The 21,790-nt window shown below is 35.5% G+C and overlaps 1 protein-coding gene across 2 annotated transcripts in view; it reads right to left on the reverse strand.

Moving 5' to 3' along the window:
- Nucleotides 1-21,790, reverse strand: part of FAM135A (family with sequence similarity 135 member A) — a 79,758-nt gene that overhangs the window by 17,697 nt on the left and 40,271 nt on the right. The window contains exons 5-15 of one of the 2 annotated variants that reach the window (XM_071445076.1): nt 19,360-19,502; nt 19,174-19,244; nt 18,688-18,861; nt 16,349-16,475; nt 15,835-15,988; nt 12,948-13,025; nt 10,717-10,766; nt 8,828-8,983; nt 3,097-3,170; nt 2,654-2,808; nt 107-2,411 (exon numbers count right to left, since the gene is read on the reverse strand). In XM_071445076.1, the coding sequence (XP_071301177.1) occupies nt 107-2,411; nt 2,654-2,808; nt 3,097-3,170; nt 8,828-8,983; nt 10,717-10,766; nt 12,948-13,025; nt 15,835-15,988; nt 16,349-16,475; nt 18,688-18,861; nt 19,174-19,244; nt 19,360-19,502 (3,487 nt within the window). The remainder of the gene's footprint in view (nt 1-106; nt 2,412-2,653; nt 2,809-3,096; nt 3,171-8,827; nt 8,984-10,716; nt 10,767-12,947; nt 13,026-15,834; nt 15,989-16,348; nt 16,476-18,687; nt 18,862-19,173; nt 19,245-19,359; nt 19,503-21,790) is intronic. The other variant, XM_071445081.1, reaches the window with a different exon arrangement.

Here is a 21,790-nt window from a genome sequence, read left to right on the forward strand (position 1 = left end):
TTCTGGGGCATTCTACCCAGAAGCCCAACCATGCTTCTTTTCCCCTTCTCTATTATATTAACATAATTTCTAAAAGTAAAAAGCTTGTTTTAAAACAATCACTTACGCTAACATTTGAGGTTTTGGGGAGCTTTCATACCAGGAAACAGCTGAAGCTGAGCTGTAGGATGTGCTGCCTGGCTGTTGTGTAATTGCATCAGATTTGTTCTTTGAAGAAGAGGTAACATTGCAGGGAGAGTCTCTTAGAGAAGAAGGGAAAGACAAACAGCCAGGAGTACAGACAGGGGGCACAGTCATTATGTCTTGCAGGTGTCCACTGTCAATCATTTCAGATCTCAGGACTCTCTCTCCTGCTAAGCCATGATCCTGGTCAGCACTGCATGCTCCATCTAATATACTATAATCGGTTTCTTCATAATACCCATTTTCAATCATTTCTTGATCCTCCTCTTCTTCCTCATCTTCTTGGGAAGAACAAATAATTTGTTTTTCATATGCTTCCTTTTGAGGGCTAACAGGATTGCTCTTGTTCATAGGCCAAATATCTGAAATATCTGCGCTGCTTTGAGAGCCAAAATAGTTTTCAACAAGCCCTTGCTTTACCATGTCAGCACTACCAGTTGGAGAAGGATTATCTGTACCAGTTTCACTTTTAGCTCCTGACAGTTCTTCAGTTGTGCCCTTTAGTTGTAAGGGCTCATTATGTTTTCCTTTGTTTGTTTTTTTAACTGCTGCATTTACAGATGAAGAACCTGAAACAGCAGATGGCTCACCCATACAAGTTGTTTCCAAATACAACTTAACTGTTTCTTCTGTAGCTCTAGGAGGCCTTTCAAGGTCCTGAGGGTCCTTGCAGGTTGTGCCAGGGCCTGTTTGTGGGCTGTAACTTTCCACATCTGTAGGCGTGTCCTCATCTGAAACAACCAAGTGTAACAAATCTTTTTTTCCTGAGAGTGAGGAATGTATAGACGGAGTTTTGTTATCCAAGTGCCCTGAACACACAACAAGCTGTTGCTGCAAATTGGTGTTTGATGTTTTACTGTCATCACATTTTGTCAAGTCAATTGCTCCTAGATCCAATACTGTTTTGCTGTCACTTAGCTGGCATTCAGGTACAACAGATATCTTTGAATTCTCATCAGGTGACAGCTCATCATCATCTGAAGGAAGTGAATTTATGGATGTCAGGGATGACTGTATTTCACTTACAGCACTTGTACTCTCAGTGCAATGGCTTTCGATTGTATTTTTTATTGCACAGTCTGGTTTTAGTAAAGGCTGAGGAAATGCTCTCTCACCATTATGTGCACTTTGTCCATGAACATTTTCAAAAACATGATCAGGGTTAGGGTGAGTTGCAAAAGAACTTGGTTCACTTTCTACACCTGAATCTGAAAATCTAGAAGAGGCATACGTCACACTAACATCTGGTAATTTAGTCATGTCTCCACTTGCAGAGATTTGACTTTCTTTTGTTGAAAGAGTAGGTGGATTGCTTTTCATTTTTGTCAAGATGTCACTGGTATGCTGACAGTTTCTCTCATGCACCTCTTCCTTTTCAAGCATGGGGTCCTGCTCTCCCAAATTCAATTTGTTTCCAGATCCTGAAGACTGAACATTGGGTGTCAACAAATTCTCTTTCTGCTCTTCATCTTGCGGAAACTTAGCCCACGATCCAGTGTGAGCCGCTCCTTTCTCCTCTTCATAAAGATTCTTATTACTTGCTTTGACCTCAGTTGTCCTGACTCCTGAGGAAGCTGGTTGACCTCCATCACAATCTTCAAGTGTACCTCTGTGTTGTAAAGCACCATCTGCTTGAACAGTTCCAGAACCTGTCTGGGAGATGGTCAGTCTATCAAAAATAGCCTCATTTTCACAGTGCACAGGACTACTTGGACCTGGTTGGTCACCATCAGTCTTGACAGCCATTTCATCATATGGCATCAATGGAAGGTCTCTTCGAGTTATTTGCCTGATGCAGGCCTTTGTATCACAAGGAATTCCACTTCCTCCAGGGTCCAGCCCTTCGTTAGCACTGTATGAAGGCTCGCCATCTAACCTTCTACAGGCATTTTCCAGTGCTGCACTTATCAAACATTTGTATCCTACTAACACCACAGAGTCCTTTGAGTTCTGTTTTACGACTTTTTTGGTGTTTTCAGCTTTCATTGTTTTTATGAGCTTAGCAACCTTAGCTTTGGATTTATTTGTATCTTCATTTTTCCCTTTGAAGGTTTTTGTTAGCATCTTTTCAGCTTCTGAATGCCAAAAGACGGAGGCACCAGCAGGTCTCATTTTCAGTTCTGGGCTACTAAAACCAGCAACAAAACCTTCTTCAGCTTCTAATTTATCCAGTTTATTGGACTCTGCCCTTGGAACACTCTGAGCGACCAACCAGGGTACATCCAAATCTTCCACAGAAAAAGGGGGAAAAGAGAAAGTATGTTTACAATAAAATTATGCAGATAAGTAAGGCTATAACACACTAGCAATTATAGAATTTTACACATCCTCAAAACTTAAAGTAAAACCCCATATTCTATCAAATAAATGTAGTTCTTTAAAGCCAGCAAGAAATTTATAAAAAATACTAGAGTTTTACATAATTTTGCTAATTTCCTTGAAAGGAAATTGTACTGTGAGCTGTGTTTACCTTCAGTAATTGAATCTAAATACCGATCTTCAAAGATAATAGGCAAGGAGTTCATATCTCCATCTAGTTCACTGCATTCAATAGGGAGGGGTGGAAGAGAACTGCAGAAGGAAATGTTTTTGATAGCTGCACACACCTGTAGATGACTTTGAGCGCTGAAAAAAGGAAGCAGTCCTCCATGAAAAAAACAGAACTATTTATTTTTACATTAACAGAAATTACCAACAGTTTAATTCATTTTAGTATATTTTCTACTAATTAACTATTAATAGCTTGATTATTTAATAACTTCTTATATAACTACCGCTACTTTAAATCTATATTGAGAACAAAAGTTTCTCATTAATTTCTTATGTATTTCTGCAATGCTACTTCTACACAACATAAACTATACAGTAACAGTACTACATGCTATATACTGTGCAATTTCAAAGGCTACTCACTGTAGTTCTTGAAAGGCAAGAGCAGCTTGCCTAGGATGCTCAAAGCAAAAGAATGCTTCAGCAAATCTGCGCACCTGCAAGATCCAAATGAAGGTAGAGCTTACTTTACCTTACAAATAATTTTTAAAAGTCCACCAGCATTCCTATGCATCAATGTATCATTTGTATGTAAAATACAAACAGTTACTTTTTTTTAGTTGTTCATTCTGGATGGGTGACACAGACAAGACTAGTGACTGAAACAATTTTAATTTGTGCTCTGGATAACTGGGAATTATATTAGACTCAACTGCCAGCTGAAAATTTTATTTCCAATAAATCAATCATCCAAATCAGGTTCAAATGATAATGCACAAAAATACTATTGGAATTTTCAACTGGAAGAAAGGAAATGACTCTTCAATTCCCACTTCTGAATGAGCCTGAGTATTACCTTCAGAAGCAGAAACCCATTAGATATTCTGCGGTGTCAAAATGTAGAGGAGTGTTTGAAACTTTCTGTAAGTATCCTCTAGCCCACAGTAAACTACTGTGCAAAAGAATCTTTTGTTTGCAAAGATTTCAGCTGGAAATGATGAAGACAGTAACAGAATGTATATCAATTATAAGCACTGTATTAAAGACTTAATTGTATGCTTGAGGTCAATAAACAATACTGAAGTGATACTTATTAACACATGGGAGTATATTTTTTTACCATCAAATGTGTTAAACCATCAATATTCTACCATCAAATACCTGCTAAAATAGAGAATGTCAATTATACAGCAATTTGCTGCAATTGAAAACATAATCAATGTACTGAAAATGTAGTATCTAGAAACTCCAAAGGTTTTGTACAAGATTTCTCCCATTTCCAATATTCTACATAAATATTAATTCAATCAATATGCATTTTATTTTTGCAACTGCCAAATTACCTGCATCTAAAAAAAGCAAACCAAAGAGAATGTGCTGTGCAATGGTTGTTGGCAACAGCTTGTTCGTTAACATTAATTTGGTTCTATCAACTTAAACAAAATTTCTATCGCACTTAGAGAATTACATGTTAGTCTACCAAATCAATAATTTATTTATCAAGCACTTCCTGACCTCCTACACCTTTATTTCTTCAGTATACTCTGTGTCTTCCCCTTAAATGATGGTACTTCCTGAACAGACTGTGGGAGTTTTCAGTGTGAAACTGGCAACAAGTGTGAAGCCCCAGCATAGTTCCCTCAGCTCTCTCACTCAGCTTCACCCAGCATCTGCCCCCACCCTGAGCACAAACATGGCTCTGAAAATCTTGTCCATGAACTAGCAAATATCAGACTTTCAGGACCACATTAATTTTGTTCAGAGATAAGCACTTGCATGGGAGTTTATTTTCCCTCCTGATACACTTCCCACTATACTTTTAGAGAGAACCACTTGGATTAAGTTCTGTAGCTTCTACACCTTTTTGTTTTCTTAATACAAGAACTGAGCAAAAATTTTTCCAAGGTACTAAAGAAAAAACCCAATCCCAAATCACAAACATTTTTACCCCCAATCTCTAACTTGCAATAGAAACTGAAAGTCCTGTCCCAACCTCCCAAAATTTATTGTACTGTATTACCTGAAATTAATCTTAGTCATAACATCATCTCTGAATAGTCATGGAACATGCTTTGAAGTAAAAAGAAAGCACACAATTCAACAGTTACTTGTAAATGCAACTTCCACTCTTGCCAGAACTCAATTTGCTTTCTTTCAGAATTTGTTGTTATGAGTTTATACAGACACATGTGGAAGGAGAATTGATGTTCCCAAGTAATTTGCTGCATTTTCCCCTGGCTTTTCTAAACAGACATCTATCTTGCAAATACATGATTTTTTTCAGAGACAATCCCCACCTCTTCCCCCAGGAAGGAGGGACTGTTATACAGTAGACTTAACAGATAATTTTACTGCTTAAAAGCTAGATTTTAGAACACTTGATCATAAAAAGTGGACACAATCACTTTAAATTAAGCAATTTAAAAATTAATTAAAGATCCTAATCAACCAGGTAATAGTTACAGGAACATTGCCAAATTAGTAGATGTCTGTGGTATATATATCAAGAAAAGGGCACACAGATGTTTCCCAGGAAGCAAGCAAGGTAGTTTTGAGTTTACATGTGAGCACTTCACCACATAAAGTAACTGGAGTTCTATGGCTAGTAGATATTTAGAATACTACACACTCTCTCCCATGGAAGATGAAGGCAGTTTTTAATTTGCAATAAATCCCATTTGTAGTTAAGTAATTCCAGTGCTTCTGAAGAAAATCTCCATACCAGCTCCAGACAGCTCCACATAGAATAGCAACAGTATAAAATTAGTTGAAAGCAAGCTCCTAAAGCACACAAGTCCTTATTAATGAGAGAAAAGAACCCCAATCAACAGTAGTTTATTATGCTTAATAGGTGCTTAACTTACTGAAGGACTGAGGCACTTGCTAGGACACTGTTACCCAGGCTCTGCAGAACCAGAGGGACTGCCAGCTCTGCTAATGATGCAGGAACCACTGACTGGGGCTGACTCCACAAGGACTTTGCAGGAGGAAATTGCAGCTGCTACTCCTAATCTCTAGACTTCCCAGAGGCATAGTTTTTATGGTCCTCCCAATGGAAACAGAAGAACTGTGTATAAAAACTGCTGTGGAATACATATTGTGTGTCTGCATATTTACAAATAGCAGTCAGAGGTCTTAGTTAACAGCTCCCTATTTTAGGACTAATCAAACTGAAAAAAATAATTTTGGAAGACTATATTCAGACCTACCAGAAGATGTCACTACAGAATAAAGAGATAAACTAGTTTAGTGTTCAAATGTTTTGTAATATAAAATAACATATTCTGAGCAGTTTTTTTCAATAAAATACATTTGTAAACCTTATCAGGTTGATCAGTATGATCCATGTAGTAGATGGATGTTCAATTTTAAAGTATTCCTCACTTTTTAATGTAGTGCTTTTCCAAGTATTTGAAAATAGTTAAATAGTGAAACACTAGAGTAAACATAAGTAAAATTCTTAAAATAATGATTTCAATACATGAACAACTCTTCAGCAGAAAGAGTTTATAAACCAGTTTATACCTGGTTTATAAGCATCTGTGCAAAGAGGGGGAAAGTCATTTGACCAAATATAGGTGGGCAGGCCTTTCTAGGGGTATTTCAACACAAGTATCTTAACCACTCAGGTAATCACTCCCTAAAAGGGTTCATTAATAAATAGACCCAGTGAGAAATTTCCTGTGGAAGGTATAGTCTGGAAATATTGCAAGAAGAAAAGATAAAATGAGATTTAGCATCCAGTAGCAAACACAAAGTATCCATTTCCAAAATAAAAAGGTTTCTTATTCCAGGAAGGACAGGTTAAGTCTCTTAAGAGGAGAATTAGCTGGTCACCTTTAGCCTGGAGAAATGGAGGCTCAGGGGAGACTTCATTACTCTCTACAACTACCTGAAAGGAGGTTGTAGCCAGGTGGGAATTGGTCTCTTCTTCCAAGTCCCAGGTGAAAAGATAAGAAATGGCCTTAAGTTGTGCTGGGGAGGTCTAGGTTGGATATTAGGATTTTTTTTTCACAGAAGGAGTTGTTAAGTGTTGAAAGAGATTGCCCAGGGAAGTGGTGGAACCACCATCTGTGGGAGTGTTCAAAATACATCTGGATATGGCACATGGGTATCTGGTTTAGTGCTGAATGTGGTGGTGCTGGGTTGATAGTTTGACTTGACCTTAAAGGTCTTTTTTCCCAACCCTAACAATTCCATGACTCTAAATGTCAACATTATTCTCCAAATAGAAGAATTAGTAGATCATCTTTTAAATGTCAATTAAATCCAGTAACCAAAAAATCTGCATCACTTGGTATGTGCAGATAATGGCTCCAGTGGAACATGCTCATCAATGTAGATTTCCTGAGGTATGTTTATACAATCCCTCTGAATATAAATTCTCAAGATATTATTAATAAAAGTTATAATTTATTATACTAAGCACTGCAAAACAAGGTCCAAAACCAACAACTGAACACAGTCTTAGAAAAGGCTGAAATTTAGCATCTCTTTTTCATTTAAAGGCTTACTGAACTTATGGATTATGAGTTCCTGCTCTACTGCACATGGGAAGCCCAGTGGAGCAATGGTTTCTTATATATATTTTAATTACATGTATTTGCAAAGTATTCACACAAACTCATATAATCTTGGAGTGCAGAAAACAACTGTCCATTTAAAAATGAAGCAATATCACATTGTTGGTTCTAAGTTGGCTCAGGTAAAAATCCCCTCTCAATGCTGTATTATGCAATTCTTACAGAGTCAGCCTGCTTGCTTTCTGCTATCAGGCACTAAGTAAAAATGTAATTTTAGGATTACCCATGCCTTCCATCTCCTCTCCAGTCTTTGACTGATTATAGAGTATCTGCAAAGTACAGTGAGAGGTAACAAAAGGAGTGAGCATAACAGCAAGTCATAATGATGCAGGGCATGCAGATGTGTAATCAAATTATACTAATTTTTTTTTCATAGGAAGGGAACTCCTATTTGAATTTTTGTCAAACTGGAAAGCATCACAGAAATACTTTTAATATGTGCAATATCTCAATTCCTATAGTATAGCGAAATACTTTGATTTATACTCCCTAAAACAATTGCAGGAAAACTCAATAATTAAGGCATTTATGACCCAAGGAGGATAACTAACATCACAGATTTTAAAAGAACCACATTTAAGAAGATAAATACATAATAATTAGCAGTGTCTTTTCTGGAGCAGTAAAAATTCATGTATTACTTCTTCCTTTTGGTTTTATTAAATATAAATTTTTACAAACACTAACATACCAGCAGCTGAATGCAAATGCAGGCTAAATGAAACAGTATTCTTGTTTCATACCTTAACTTGAGGGATTCCAGTATTTATACAAAACCCACAGAAAGGTAAGTAAGATTCATAGAGAGACAATAAAAGACACTTTTCTTATGCTAGCACACCGAACTAATAAAACCCTTTGCATTCTTTCTGAAAGATTGCATTTATTCTCCATAACAGGCTATTTCCACAACCATGATTTCCTCACTAAACAATGGGATTTATCAAGGAAGAGTAATGCTTTACATGGTTATATTTCACTGTGGGAAGAGCACTGCTGTGGTTCTGCTTGCAGAGAGCCCAGAGCAACACACCCACAGACAGACCAACAGCACTACAGATACACACACACACACACTCAGTGCCAGATCATTTCACATACACTTCTTTTACAAATTCCCATGTAAAAGACTTTTCAAAACTTATTAACATCATAAATCCTTAATTCAGAAAGAAATACACTTTGTTTATGATGTAAGCAGGCAGCCTAAATGCAGAGAAGTAAAATGTAGGGTGGGCACAAGACATGGCTCCCACAGAAAAGTACATCAGCCTGCACAAATATATGTTATTCCACATCCTGCAATCTGTCTTCTGAACTGCATTTCTTATTCAAAAGAACAATGAATTACTTGGTTCATAAACATAAATAATATGTTTTATGCATTATATTCCAGCAACATTATACATTATATACAAGGTAACAAATGAAATGGAACAGCTCCCTTTACAATTCTAACCATCTTTCCAAAATATAAATAGAAAAATGGTAATCTGGAGGCTCATTGTGATAAACATTGCCATAACAATGTGTCCCAGTAAGCATATGAAGGTCTCTGGGTCAATACTTACTCTTAATGTGTGATGCTCTTGTGCTAGCAAAGCTGTGACCTCCTCTTGTAAGGTAATGACCTCCAGAAACTGCCCCCAGAGAGCCATCAGAAGTGAGCAAAGCTGAGCAAGATTCATATTTATAAGTTCTGCCAGTTCATCAGGATTTTCCATTTTCTGAAGTCAGGAAAAAATATTTATGTGATTCACTGATGAAACCATAATGCACACACAGGAATAATAATAAAAAAGTGTACTTTATCTTAGGGGGAATTTTTAATTTAAAAAGCAACTTCCAAATGAGAACCATTTAAACTAAGTATCAAAACTGGATGTCCTGGAGTTTCCTCAAACCAAGACAATGGATAAATCTATGTTAAAACAGTAATAGATTATTTTATGTTGTATTAAATATTATCCCATTGCTTTTTTAGAATTAGGACTCCTGTCCAAAAATTAAAGCAATAATTCCACTTATGGCAAAGATAACTGAGTTCAACTGTTGTATTTTCTAACATATAAAAATCCTGTGTGCCTGAAAAGAAGAGGAATCAGGAAACCAAAAATTGACACTTGCTATGTTAGTCCAACTTTGATAAAATCATAAGAATTTAATAACAATATCTCCATTTCAGAATAGTTATTACTCACAATAACCTTTATAAGATGCTATGTATCTACATACATTTTATGCATAGCCAGGAAGCAGTGTTATAGCATAGCCTTCCTAGAACCAGATCACACCAGGACAAATTCGGTGTGAAACAAGTTTTGCTTTTTTTACAACATAAGGTAATCCTGTGATACAGTTCCACAGCAATTGCAGATAGCTAGACTTATGTTCCCTGCCATTTCAGAAAATAACACAGTTTTTCAGAAACTCATTGTAGGCCCGTAAGGCACTGAGGAAAAGGGTTTAAAATGAAAAGATAGCAAAGAACCAACTCTAGCAATATTACAGAGCTAGTAGAAAAAAGGATTGGGAATATAGAAACACCAACTTAACCAATAAGAAGAGAAATAAGAGAAACTTTTGATATGAATCGTACAAAACAGAATGAAGAAAACAGAAAATGTTTAGCAAGCTAAGGGAGAAAATAACAAATTCAGAGAAGCTATGTAAATATAAAAACTATTTTAATACATAAAGTAAGATTATTGGTTGCCCAAAGAGAGCTAGCAGGGCTGAATTTGTCTCCAGTTATACAAATTACATCCTTTAAAAGGCCACATTACACTTTCTTGCAGTTATACTACTACTGCAGTAACTAAAGGTGAGCTTCCAAGCTGGGCCCACTTGCCAGCAAAGGGTGGATAAACTTTCAAGAAGTTTTAAAACCTGTCCTTCAGACTTCACCATGACCAAGAAATCAATTATTCAGCTGGGGCTAGTTCTGACTGAGGAGAGAGATGGGGAGACAAATCTAAGCCATTTAAAGCAGACAGTGCTTCCTTAAGAATGTAGGGAAAACAGGAAAAGGAGACAGCATCAGAACAAGTGCTTTTACATGAGGGGATGACTTGCTGAATCTCCTTTTGTAAAACTTACTACTGTTTGATCTTGCATCATTGTTATTTGATAACATCAAATCCCAAAAAATCAAATTTTAACTGCAGAAAATTCAAAGTGTGATTTTCATACAAGTAATCCGCCTTTCTAAACTTTCAGTTTCATGATATAAATAGTTACACAGCTACCACTGACACACCAAGCCACCAGATCAACAGTTCACTTTTGGCGTCAATTGCGCAATTTCTCTTTGGAGGAAGAGTTTAAATAAGTGCTGGGGAAAAACATAGATGCTGTCATCCCTGAAACAAACAGTTGATTCCCAAGTAGCATATAAAATCAGCACATTCTACTTTTATAGTTATTTCACTTATTTAATACATGAAAAAAAGCCCTGTACCTTGACTTCTTCACACAATTCTGTAAGACGAATTTCTACATCTATGTTTTCTGGAAAGATGAGAGGACATACTCATGAGTAATGTACTTTCTCAGTTGCAGAGTGAAACAACAAATTATCTCACAAAACAATTTTAAGACATGAAAAAGAATTCATCAAATAAAACTTGAAGCCATATTAAGTGCCACAGTTATTAAGTAAACTATAAACTTCCATTAAAATTCGTCATAGCAATTTCTGAGATTGAGGACAGAACATAATTAAGAAAAAAAATTTGCAATTATCATGATTGCTTATCATGACACCTTGTCAAGGACAACAATTTTCTATTCAAAATTAAATTTGAAAATACTGCAGTTTAGATGACATAGTTTTCAAATTATCCACTGCTATCCAGCAGCAATGTCATCATTTCAAACCAAGGTAATACAATTCCTCTCCTACCAGATTTTCTAGAGAAGTCTTATTCCCATATCATTTTTCTAAAGATATATAATTTCAAGATACATGAACATAAATACAAATCTTTAGTTGTATGAGGAATTTCTTTAGTAAATTAAACTGTTCTTTAAGCAATCTCTCAGTAGCTCAACGTTCAGAGCAAATCAATCTAACACAGTATGGCAGCTTAAACTGGATCTGAACTTTGAGTCACTCATTTATGAAGAGAACAGATATATTCCTTCACAAAGATATTTTTTCTTGGTAAACAGCCCTGTTTACTTCGGGGGATTTGATAAATCAAATAATAATTTGGTATTATGTTTAATTTCCTTCTGCATCTGAAAGTATGAGTAATAAGGGAACAATTAATAAACCCTAAAATTGCCTGTGACAAGAATTTATATTTCATTTTTGAAACACAGTATTAAGGACAAAAATGTTCAATATTTCTTAACACACAGCAACAAAATATGCCTTGAAAGCCCCAACAGTAACTTCAGGGTATGGATAATGAACAAAGGTTTATAGAACAGCAACAGTGTGTATACTCAACTTCTCTCTAATTATGCCACCTATACTTGGTAAGTATATATTGATTTTGAACTAACAGCATTCATCATGCTTAGGTTTGATCTTAATGCCACAGAAATTAACTCACACAAAACGAGTTCTGAGGAAAAAAACAAATTGCAGAAATGTACGATGTTCTCAGAAACAAGCTGACTTAATTTGTTTAAAGAAACTACATGTACCTTTTGCTAAACAGCACTTCATGATAATTTTTCTGAAAACATGTGAAAATAATTTAAGCTATAATACTAGTTTTGGTATGGCCACACAAATCTTTCCATTAGTGAAAAAATTAAATGGTTTACTTATGAAACCATACTGATTATTTGTTTGTCACACTTCAATTGAGAACAGGCTTGTGGAACAAGATTTAAAACCCTGAAATCTAAAATCATTATGGAAAACCCCTAACTATATTCATACCCCAATGCTATATTAAAAAGAGAAGACAGAATAGAGCTAACACAACACAAAAGGAATTTAAGCACTTACATTCTATAGCAGTAATGTTAACCCAGCAAACATTTGATGCAATTTTGCTGGCTCTGCTAAAAACCAGTTTGGTTTCCTTTTTATATTAAAACCAAAACACACTTATAGATGATTAAAGTAGTGACTGGCTATTCTATCTTTTCCCAACAGAAACTTCCTTGTGCTTAAAGAGCTCTGTAATCTTTTGTCCAGCATCAAGCCTACACTGATGCTCCAGAGGGAGGACTGGCCCATGTAGATATGGACAAATGCACCCTAAACACTGATAATTCCTTGGTAATGTTTGAAAGAATTAAGTCTTGAGATACCAGAAGGATACCAGATTTCAGAAGGAATCTGAAAGATTTCTCAGAAAACAAAGGTATTAATTATCTTTAAATAACTAAAAATCATGAGTCTGTGTTGCATTAAATGAAGCTCTAATTTTAAGCTATATTTTAAATGTTGATGACTGACTGAACTTTCACTCATTTTTGTTTAGTAAAGTAGAACAACGCTAAACCAAAAAACAGCAATGATGTCTCATTTTATCATCTATTTATCAGCCTAAAATTTAGTAGCTCAATTCTGCAGACTTCAGAGTTCAACATATGTTTGCTATGGCTGAATATTGAAATTGTTTCTCTCTACAAAAGGAGTAACATTTTATATCATTAATAAGAATATAATATTTGATAATATCAATAAAAATCTGAGGGATTATATCACCTGCTTTGGACACATACCTAGGTAGGCGATTCTCTGGGTTCGTGGATATTTTCTTCTGAGAAGGCGTTCATAAAGGACCTGCATGCTGGCCTTGGCTAGTTACAGGGATTGTACACACATGACTAGTTACTACACTCCTTTTTTCACCTGTGATTTATTATTTGCCTTAAAGTTAGTAAAAGAGCTTATTGCTAGCCTAGCAATTAGTGCAGTTAGATCAGTACATGAAAACAAATCATTTTAGTGTAGTTTCTAGATTTTCACTTGTGATACACATTAAGACAGCGTTTTTTATTTCCTGAAACCAGTAATATTTAAATGCTCAATGACAGTTATAGAGTCTAACAGCTGTCTTCACATGCTTCTGCAAAATCAGTGCCTTGTGTTAAAATTTTATGACAGAGAAATAGCAAAGCAAACAGAAGAAACAAAATTAAAGAGAGAATAATTTTATCTTAAATAAAAAAGTGATGATTCTGAAGTTTAAACAGGACTGGATATTCTTTTCTGTAATGCCCATTTAAACTTCACAGATAAAATACCCACTATTAAAAAGTTAATTTACTTTAAATTAAAAAAAAAAGTGCAAATTACAATTGTGTACTTTGTGAAGTCCAGTGAGCCTCAATTTCTTTACAGAAACCTAGTAGAAACATATGTTTCTAAAATCCATCAGCAGTTAACAAAAAAAAACCCCAAAACTTAGTGTTAATGGCAGGTACTATTTTTCATTAGCAAAATGTGAGTAATAATTAAAGCTTACATTATTAGTTTTTTTTATTATATCAATTGTCCCAATCAATGTACAAACAAAATAACCAAAATAAATAAAAAAGATATCTATAAATATGAAAAAAACCCCAAGTAATTCTAGCAGAGACTTAAAAAATAAAAATAAAAAATTAAATCCACAGGAAACAAACTGTCAGTAAACTATGTACAATGAATGTTAAATCTAAGTTGTAATTTTCTCTTCAGATATTTATTGTGAGCATTTCTGTTCAAAACTACATTCCTAAAAATAAGCTAAATTATCCATATAGATGAGAAAAGGTCTGATTCAAGTTCCACTGAAGCTTATGAGTGGTTTTGGTGACTTCAATGTGGTTGAAAGACACAACCCAATATTGCATTGCCCGTATGCAACTCAATGGCAGCTTTTTTCATATATATTTTGAAGGAATATTTTAGGGGAGCTGAAAATCATATCTGAAAGATTTAGGTATCAAGATTTAGTCTAAGCCTATCCTTAGAACATCAATATTGCCATCAAACTCAGTATATTGAGTTGGTAAAGCAAATCAGAGAAGGGCAACAAGGCTGGTGAAGGGTCTGGAGCACAAGTCCTGTGAGGAGCAGCAAAGGGAGCTGGGGTTCTTTGACCTGGAGAAAAGGAGGAGGCTCAGGGGAGATCTTACTGGCTCTTCTACAACTGCCTGAAAGGAGGTGCAGCCAGGTGGGGGTCAGCCTCTTCTCCCAGGTAACAAGTGATACAAGAGGAAATGGTCTCAAGTTGTACTGGAGGGGGCTTATATTGGATATTAGGAACAATTTCTTCACTGAAAGGGTGGTCAGGCATTGGAACAGCCTGCTCAGGGAAGTGGTGGAGTCACCATCCCTGGAAGCATTCTAAAGGCACGTGGATGTGACATTTGGGAGATGTGGTTTAGTGGTGAACATGATGTTGCTGGTTTAATTGTTGGACTTCATGATCTTTACAAGTCTTTTCCAACCTAAGTGACCCTCTGATTCTATGGTTTGAGAAAAAGTATATTTTCACCTTACAAGGAAAACTAAGAGTTGAGTCACTCCTTTAATAAGGTGTTTCCCTCCATATCAAAACTAAGATAACTGGCAGAAAAGCATAGCAGTAACTGTAGCAGTATTTTTGCTTCTATAAAGAAAACACCTCAGTTTCTAGTATTTTTCTATGGACAGATTTGTAACATGCTTCCTAAATTTTTTTCCACGACAAATAGTTTTGTATTTTGTAATACGGAAGTGAAACATTCTTTCTTTGAATCACTAACTGACCACATAAAATTTTTAAAATATCATTCATATCTCAATCACCAACCTTACTGTTTCACTGTGCTTAGTTTTGCACTGATAAAATTAAACAATACAAAAAAAAGTAAGTATTGTCTACAATCCATATAAATGTCAAATGATCTTTTTTATCTTTAGTAGAATATGAATAAAAGAAGTATATGGTTGCTGAGGAAAAAGTCTAAATTGTTGTTTACAATGCCAATGTATTTTCCTTTCTTACTTCCACTGCTCTTCTAGTTCACAAATCAAGGTTAGGCTCTCTAATATATCTTCATTCTACAGAAAAGGAATGTACATGTACATTTCCATACATTACATGTAATACATTTGCAGTTACTTTTATCACATGTGGCTAGCTAGAAGTCTTCATGGCAACTAAGTCTGCTTAAAAAGTTAAGCTACAAACTAAGCCAGCAGCAGTTTTTTTCCTGTAGGTCTTTTTTCATGTAAGTTTTCAGTGAAATATTCTCCTCAAAGCTTACAGAATTTAGATTTTTGTACAAATATGCAATGTTTCCTTACAGCAAAAAAAGTGCAGGGTGCTACTTGGATTAGCAGCTTCTCTAACTTTCTCACAGTAATTTGAAAAAAGAGCAAATCAAAACCAAGAAGAAATATATATATTTCCATAGATTAAGGCTGTTATCTCCTTATTTTATTAGAGATGAGATAGTACTTGTTCCTTTGTTTTTCTTCAGTTATTAAACTTCAGATCAGTTTAAGCAAAAAACATTTTAGATGTAAGAGATATGCCATCAATGACAGTTTAATCTAGAAGAGGTCTTATAAACATTCACAAGAAAGTGATAAACATTCACAAGAAAGTGATAAGTTTTATGAAATTGAACATACCCAGTTCAATTCGGTGAGAAGAGGGGAGATCCTTGGTTATTGTAATGAAATATCTATGTAACCCTTTGAAAGCAAGCAGCAAAGTGGCACAAAGTGTATAGTGGAAATTATAAGCATGGCTGAGGAAAGACTCTGAAACAACAAAACTGCAACCCTAGAATAAAAAAGAAAAGGCACATATTAATTTTGTATAATAAATGAAGTGTTAGCAGAATGACTACAAAGATAAGCAATTGCCTCTTTTCACAAACTTGATTTTTGTGATTTTCAATGGATTGCAAGACATTAAAACAGGAGGCCAAACACTTAACATTGTAAGCTTCCCATATGTACATTCCTGAAGCAGGTAACATAGTCTCTTGGAACAATTCTTCTCATTTCCCTTTTCACATGCCACCCCAAAACCACTTTAACAAAGTTCATTCTTTTATCAAATAATATTCCTGCAGAAAAGATAAAATTCACACCTCCCCACAGAATACAAATAAAATTTTAAACTTCTATTTAATCTTACGTCTGCTGATAATTGTTTTGTGTAGTTATTGCCAAAGACCACACTTTCAAGAGAAGGAATCACAGAGTCCCTGTTTTGTGCAGGTGCATTCCTGTTCAACCACGTACTCTTCACTGGGCGAGGAAAACTGCAAAAAGCACAAATGAACTGATAATCTGAACATACTGTGCCTCATTACTTCCAATGCAAATTTCAATTAATTTAAACAATATTCCTGAAAGTTTAAGCCAGAAAGATAAATTTTGAACTATACAGGTATAAAGGATTCAATTTCTGTGGATTTTGCTGTGAGGACTTAATCTCTTAAAAGTGAAGCAGTAGCAGGAAGTTCAAAGCTGTTACACAAACTGACATTGCTGTTTTCCTAAAGTATGCCTGACCTCTGCCTGCTGAAGAGGAGATCCTATCCTGAACTCCTGGAAGAACAGAGCATCCTGAAACAGTAGCCTTGTGATAAAAACTAGGAAAGTTGAACGAAAAATGAATGAATGAAGAAAGTGGGGACTATTAGATAACAGGCAGAAATAAGCAATTACAGATTAAAGAAAAGCGTAGATCATACAGGAGTCCAGGGCTGTACCCAAGTAGAATTATCTTCTCTTTCAAGGGAAGTGTTAGCACTGGTTAACAGCTCCCAACAGAAGGTGAATCTGAATGCTACTCAGAAGAAGAAAACACTCAGAAAGTGACCACTCCTTGGAAAGGAAGAGGTGCCAATAATGTGAGCATGACCAAACTGTCACCCATGAAATCCCAAAGGACAAAAAGGAGTGATATCTGCAATTCTCAGGTTTTTCAGAAAGAAGTGCTCCAGAAAAGTGAGCCAGATATGGATACAGCAACCATCAAGTATTTGCTACATGGGGCAGCTCAGCTGAAATAAAACACTGTAAATTTTAAAGTTTCTTCCTCTCCCCATCATAAAGGACAACTTGAATACTTAATTTTGTGGACACAGCAACACCCTACTCTGAAGATAACAAAAGCAGCATAGAAGATGCTCTTTTGTTTCAGTATCTCCTTACACAAACTATATCCAGCTGAGGTTTAAAATTAAATAGCATTACTGTATCATCACTTGAAAAGCCAGAAACTGAGGAAAAATGCATAGGAAACCCTTCAGATTTACTGCAACTTTTAAAAAAGATAAGTAGGGACAAATACGTTTCTGCATAAAAATTAGTATCAAAACCTGTTTTTCATTTTCTAACAACAAATGATCAATATAGGTTAAATGCCTGAATCTCACTTGTGGGACAGTGTGATCATGTACATTTTACATACATGATGCTACTTTAAGTAAATTTAAAAGTGCATTTATCAGATTATGTCTTCAACAATTCCCACCTTCTCAGTACTTGTTTCTTTCCCAAATAAGGCTGCGCCATCTCTTCAGATGTGTTAGTTCATTTACTATATAACCATGTCTAAAACACATCACCAAAATAATTCAAACCAACTTGCAGGGGGAAAAACGACCAAAACCCCATGAAAGCCAGCTGAATCCTCCAGACCAGCACAGCCCTACAGCACAGAACAGCTGTCTAACATACTCAGAGATAGTGCTTCCCATGATGTGAAGACAGGCACAAGGAGTGGGAATACCTGAAGCTAGAGGTCTGGGCATTTATGGCACAGACTGGCCTTGAATATGAGGAAACTTGAGGGCAGTAGCATGGAGTATTTGGAGACCACGAAAGAAGGAAAAGATAGATATGCTAAAATAAAGGTGTGCAAAGAATACTTCATATGTGTAACTGACTGTACAGCCCTTTTTCACACAGAGAGAGATCCAAAGTAAACAGAGATTGCAAAGGTTGACACCAGTAGATGAAATTAAAAGGCTTCAGCAAAAAATAGCCAAAATATTTTTAAAGAGAGAAGTTAATTCTCCAGTTCCTTTTACTGAATAAAATCTAAATGTATCATTTGCAGACATCACTGCCATTGCAGTAGTAACTGAAAACTGTGAAGATAGTTAACAGAAGGCAACCTATTTGTATTAACAGCAGCTATTTCAGTCAGTGTGTACAGTGTACAGCAGATCTTCCTGATTAAAAAAATTCATATATATTTATACATTCCTCCACTTCTCTGGCCTTGGGCATTCTCTCTCTTCTACACTACACACTCTTATTTCTAATTTAAAAAACCCTCAAGAATTGTTTCAGATAATTTTAAAAACAAAAAGTTTTTCATCCGTCTAGACCCTGAATTCCAAAATCATCATAGAAAACAATACTGTCCATTGACTTAACTCCTTATTAAGTATTCTGGTTTTATAACATTTCCAATTGGACATTCAAGAATTGATTTGCATTTTATTAGCGAGAGATTACCTTATCAATGGCTGATGCAGAGCAACCAAAGAAGCATGGACGATAACCGATATGACAGAAAGGTGGAAGTAATCAAACATAACATTGACGTAATGATGAAGGCCCTGGTGTAGGTTAAAGTGCAACTTTAAGGTTCGGCTACTAATTGGCTGTAGTGTGCTCAGGTCATCTGGTCTAAAAAGAAATCAACAGAACATACAATTAGAACAATCACATTTAAAGTTCAAGTTATTAATAACTAACTCAAACAGCAATTTATCGTAAGTCCATACTTTGGAACACAATGGCATTTCCCCCAGAGGAAAAAAAAATTAGAATGAGATGAACCAGTTATGAAATCTTAAGAGATTTCAACATTAGATTTCTTTTTTACCATCATTTATGTCTAATGTGAACACACTACACCTATAAATAATACAGATTTAAACAGATTAAGGGGTTAACATATATTCTTGCTTTAACAAAATCTTCTATATTTAAACTTACGAGTAGTCTGTATCCGTGAAGTGTAAATCTAATGTTAGCAGAAAATTCATTTCATTAAGCGACTCCTCAATCTACAAAGAAATTGTAGAAGCATGAAATCTTTCAGGTCCCTTATTTGTACTAATTCAAATTGTATATAACAAAGCCTAAATTATCTGAATATAGTAAATTTGAACAGCAGATTACCTTCCTCTCATCTAACAGCATTTTTATTTTGAAAATCATCACATCATTCACAGAAACTTCCTCATTTTTGTAAAGAATCTGAAATGTTTTACTGCAAACTATATTGTCATGGACTGAAGCGGGAAAGGCAAGATCTGTTGCACCTGAAGAGAGAAACAAGTATTAATATAACTGGAAAACTCAGAGCAGCTAATAAGTGTAACTATCATTTCCATCAGCTTCATGATTACTATTAAAACTGTAACATCATCAGTAATGTAAGTGGTTTTCAGTCAGTGACTGATGAAGTTTGAAGGGGTACATTTTGTTTCAAAGAAACACTATCAGTATTTTTAATATAATTTGCTTTTAATGTAAGTTCTGAAGAATTTTTGCTTTGTTACAAACGAAAGACATTCTAGGCATCAAAAATTGCAATAAAAATCTTGAATTCTGTCCTCTTTCATCTAGCATTCATGTTAATTTGCAGGTTTTAACCACACTGAAAACAAAATTACCTACAGATGAGGCAAAGAGGTTAAATGACATATACCACTCCAATGAATCAATCAAGAACAGAGATTGTTTGTTCTTTCTTTCAAGATCTTTGCATCCTACTCAGGCCAAACTAATTCCGAGCTTATCATCACCTGAGCCTGGCACTGTGCATGGAATATGACACTTCAAAGGCTACTCATCACAAAGAGCTCAGAAAAGTGTGATAAATCTTTTGCTGAAAAAAAGGAGTTAAAAGATTTGCAGAAGAAACGAGAAAGGGAATGATTTAAAACAGTAATTGAGGAAATATTTATCATAATAGCAAAGGATTATCACACAGGAAGTATCATGATGGGTACAATCCTCTGGAAGAAACCTAAAAGAAGTTGGAACTTGGAAGAACAGAAGTAACAGAAATACTGACACTTATAACTCTTCTTAAAAAATGGCTCAATAACATCAACATCTTCCAAGACAAAATGTCTTAGAAATTGTGTAAATGAAGGTGCAAAATATTTTTAAAATTCTTTTGATTCTTCTTAATAAATTACTTCAAAGGAATCCACAAGAGGGAAAAAAAATCCGCAGTTTTCAGTCTACAGCTTTGGGGCCTCTGATAGAATATGACTGCCCTTGGCAAACATTCCCACTCTTAGTAACATCTTAATTCAACTTCTCTTCAGAAATGCACAAATACTGGGTTTTGCGGAAGTGTTTTCATACATATCATCAGTTTAGGTATCCTGGACAAAGTGCTTACAAAGGCTGAATCATTACTGTCTAATTCCCCTATGAATAATGCCACTTTCAGCTTACATCCATTTGTGTCATCTATTACAGCTGAAGGGCAGAGCAGGTATGGTTTCACTTGGCACATAATCTGATATAACTGCACAGCATCAGCAAAAGGGATCTCCCACTCCTGTCTGAAACAAAAGAAGTAATGGAGACAAATGGCTGAGGTCCCACTTCCTCTGCAGTGTCCAACCCTGAGTTACAGCCCTGAGCTCTGCTGACCTCAGCAGAACACAAACCGGCACCCACAGAAGAGAGAGAGGAGCTGCAGAGCAAAAGCTGAGTCAGGAACAGGCTGAGCCACTTCCACATGGGGAGCAAGGTCTCACAAATGTGGGGTCATCAAGGCAAAACTGCTGTCTTTTACATCAAAGATGCACTGACTGGCCAAGACTATTCCTAAGCTTCTATCCACACAAAAAGCTGTTTCCACAATAGAGGAGAAAAAAAGTGGGATTTTTTTACTCTTGCATATAAATGACATATTTACTCTTACATATTTATTACTCTTGCATATAAATTTATTTTATTTATATATATATTTACATTTTAGAAGATAATTTACTCTTGCATCATAAAACCAGACACCTCATTCCTTCCTAGTCTGCCTTCACTGGTTTTTCCTCCCCCTTTAATTTTTCTCTGAAAACCAGTCATGAATTTTTGAGAGAAGGAGGAATTCATAACATCCTCAAATCTGAAACAACCTCATACAGGCTAAAAATACATATGTTTTTCTTTTAATTTTCTACAGCACAACTACACCTTCCTTCAAATTACAAGAATAATAAAAGACCTTCACAAGACTGGAGCCAAAGCAGATGAATTGCTTTATCGTATCTGTAATGACACTCGTGCTGTGTCCCAAGCAATTCTCATGAGCTACTAAAAGATGTGAAAAATAGAAATGGAAAAAATACTTATTTAAATTAATGAAGGACTGCATGAAGAGCTGGGCAAGGGGTGAAAGGAGATAAAAATGAACTGGAAAAAGAGGAAAAACTTAAGACTGTGTATTTGACTTGGGAAAATAAAAGGAGGAGAGAGATCAAACAAATGGTCTGTAGGAGAGGGGAAAACACAGCCAAAGTAAGGAAACTGCAGATGACTTGTGCCTAGAAGAAGGCAAAATTACTTGGAGAGGAGTGGGAAAATCATG

The sequence above is a fragment of the Agelaius tricolor genome, unplaced genomic scaffold (genome assembly GCF_023055355.1).
Source record: "Agelaius tricolor isolate 1412-34295 unplaced genomic scaffold, bAgeTri1.0.p SCAF_1, whole genome shotgun sequence".
Classification (NCBI taxonomy): Eukaryota; Metazoa; Chordata; class Aves; order Passeriformes; family Icteridae; genus Agelaius; species Agelaius tricolor.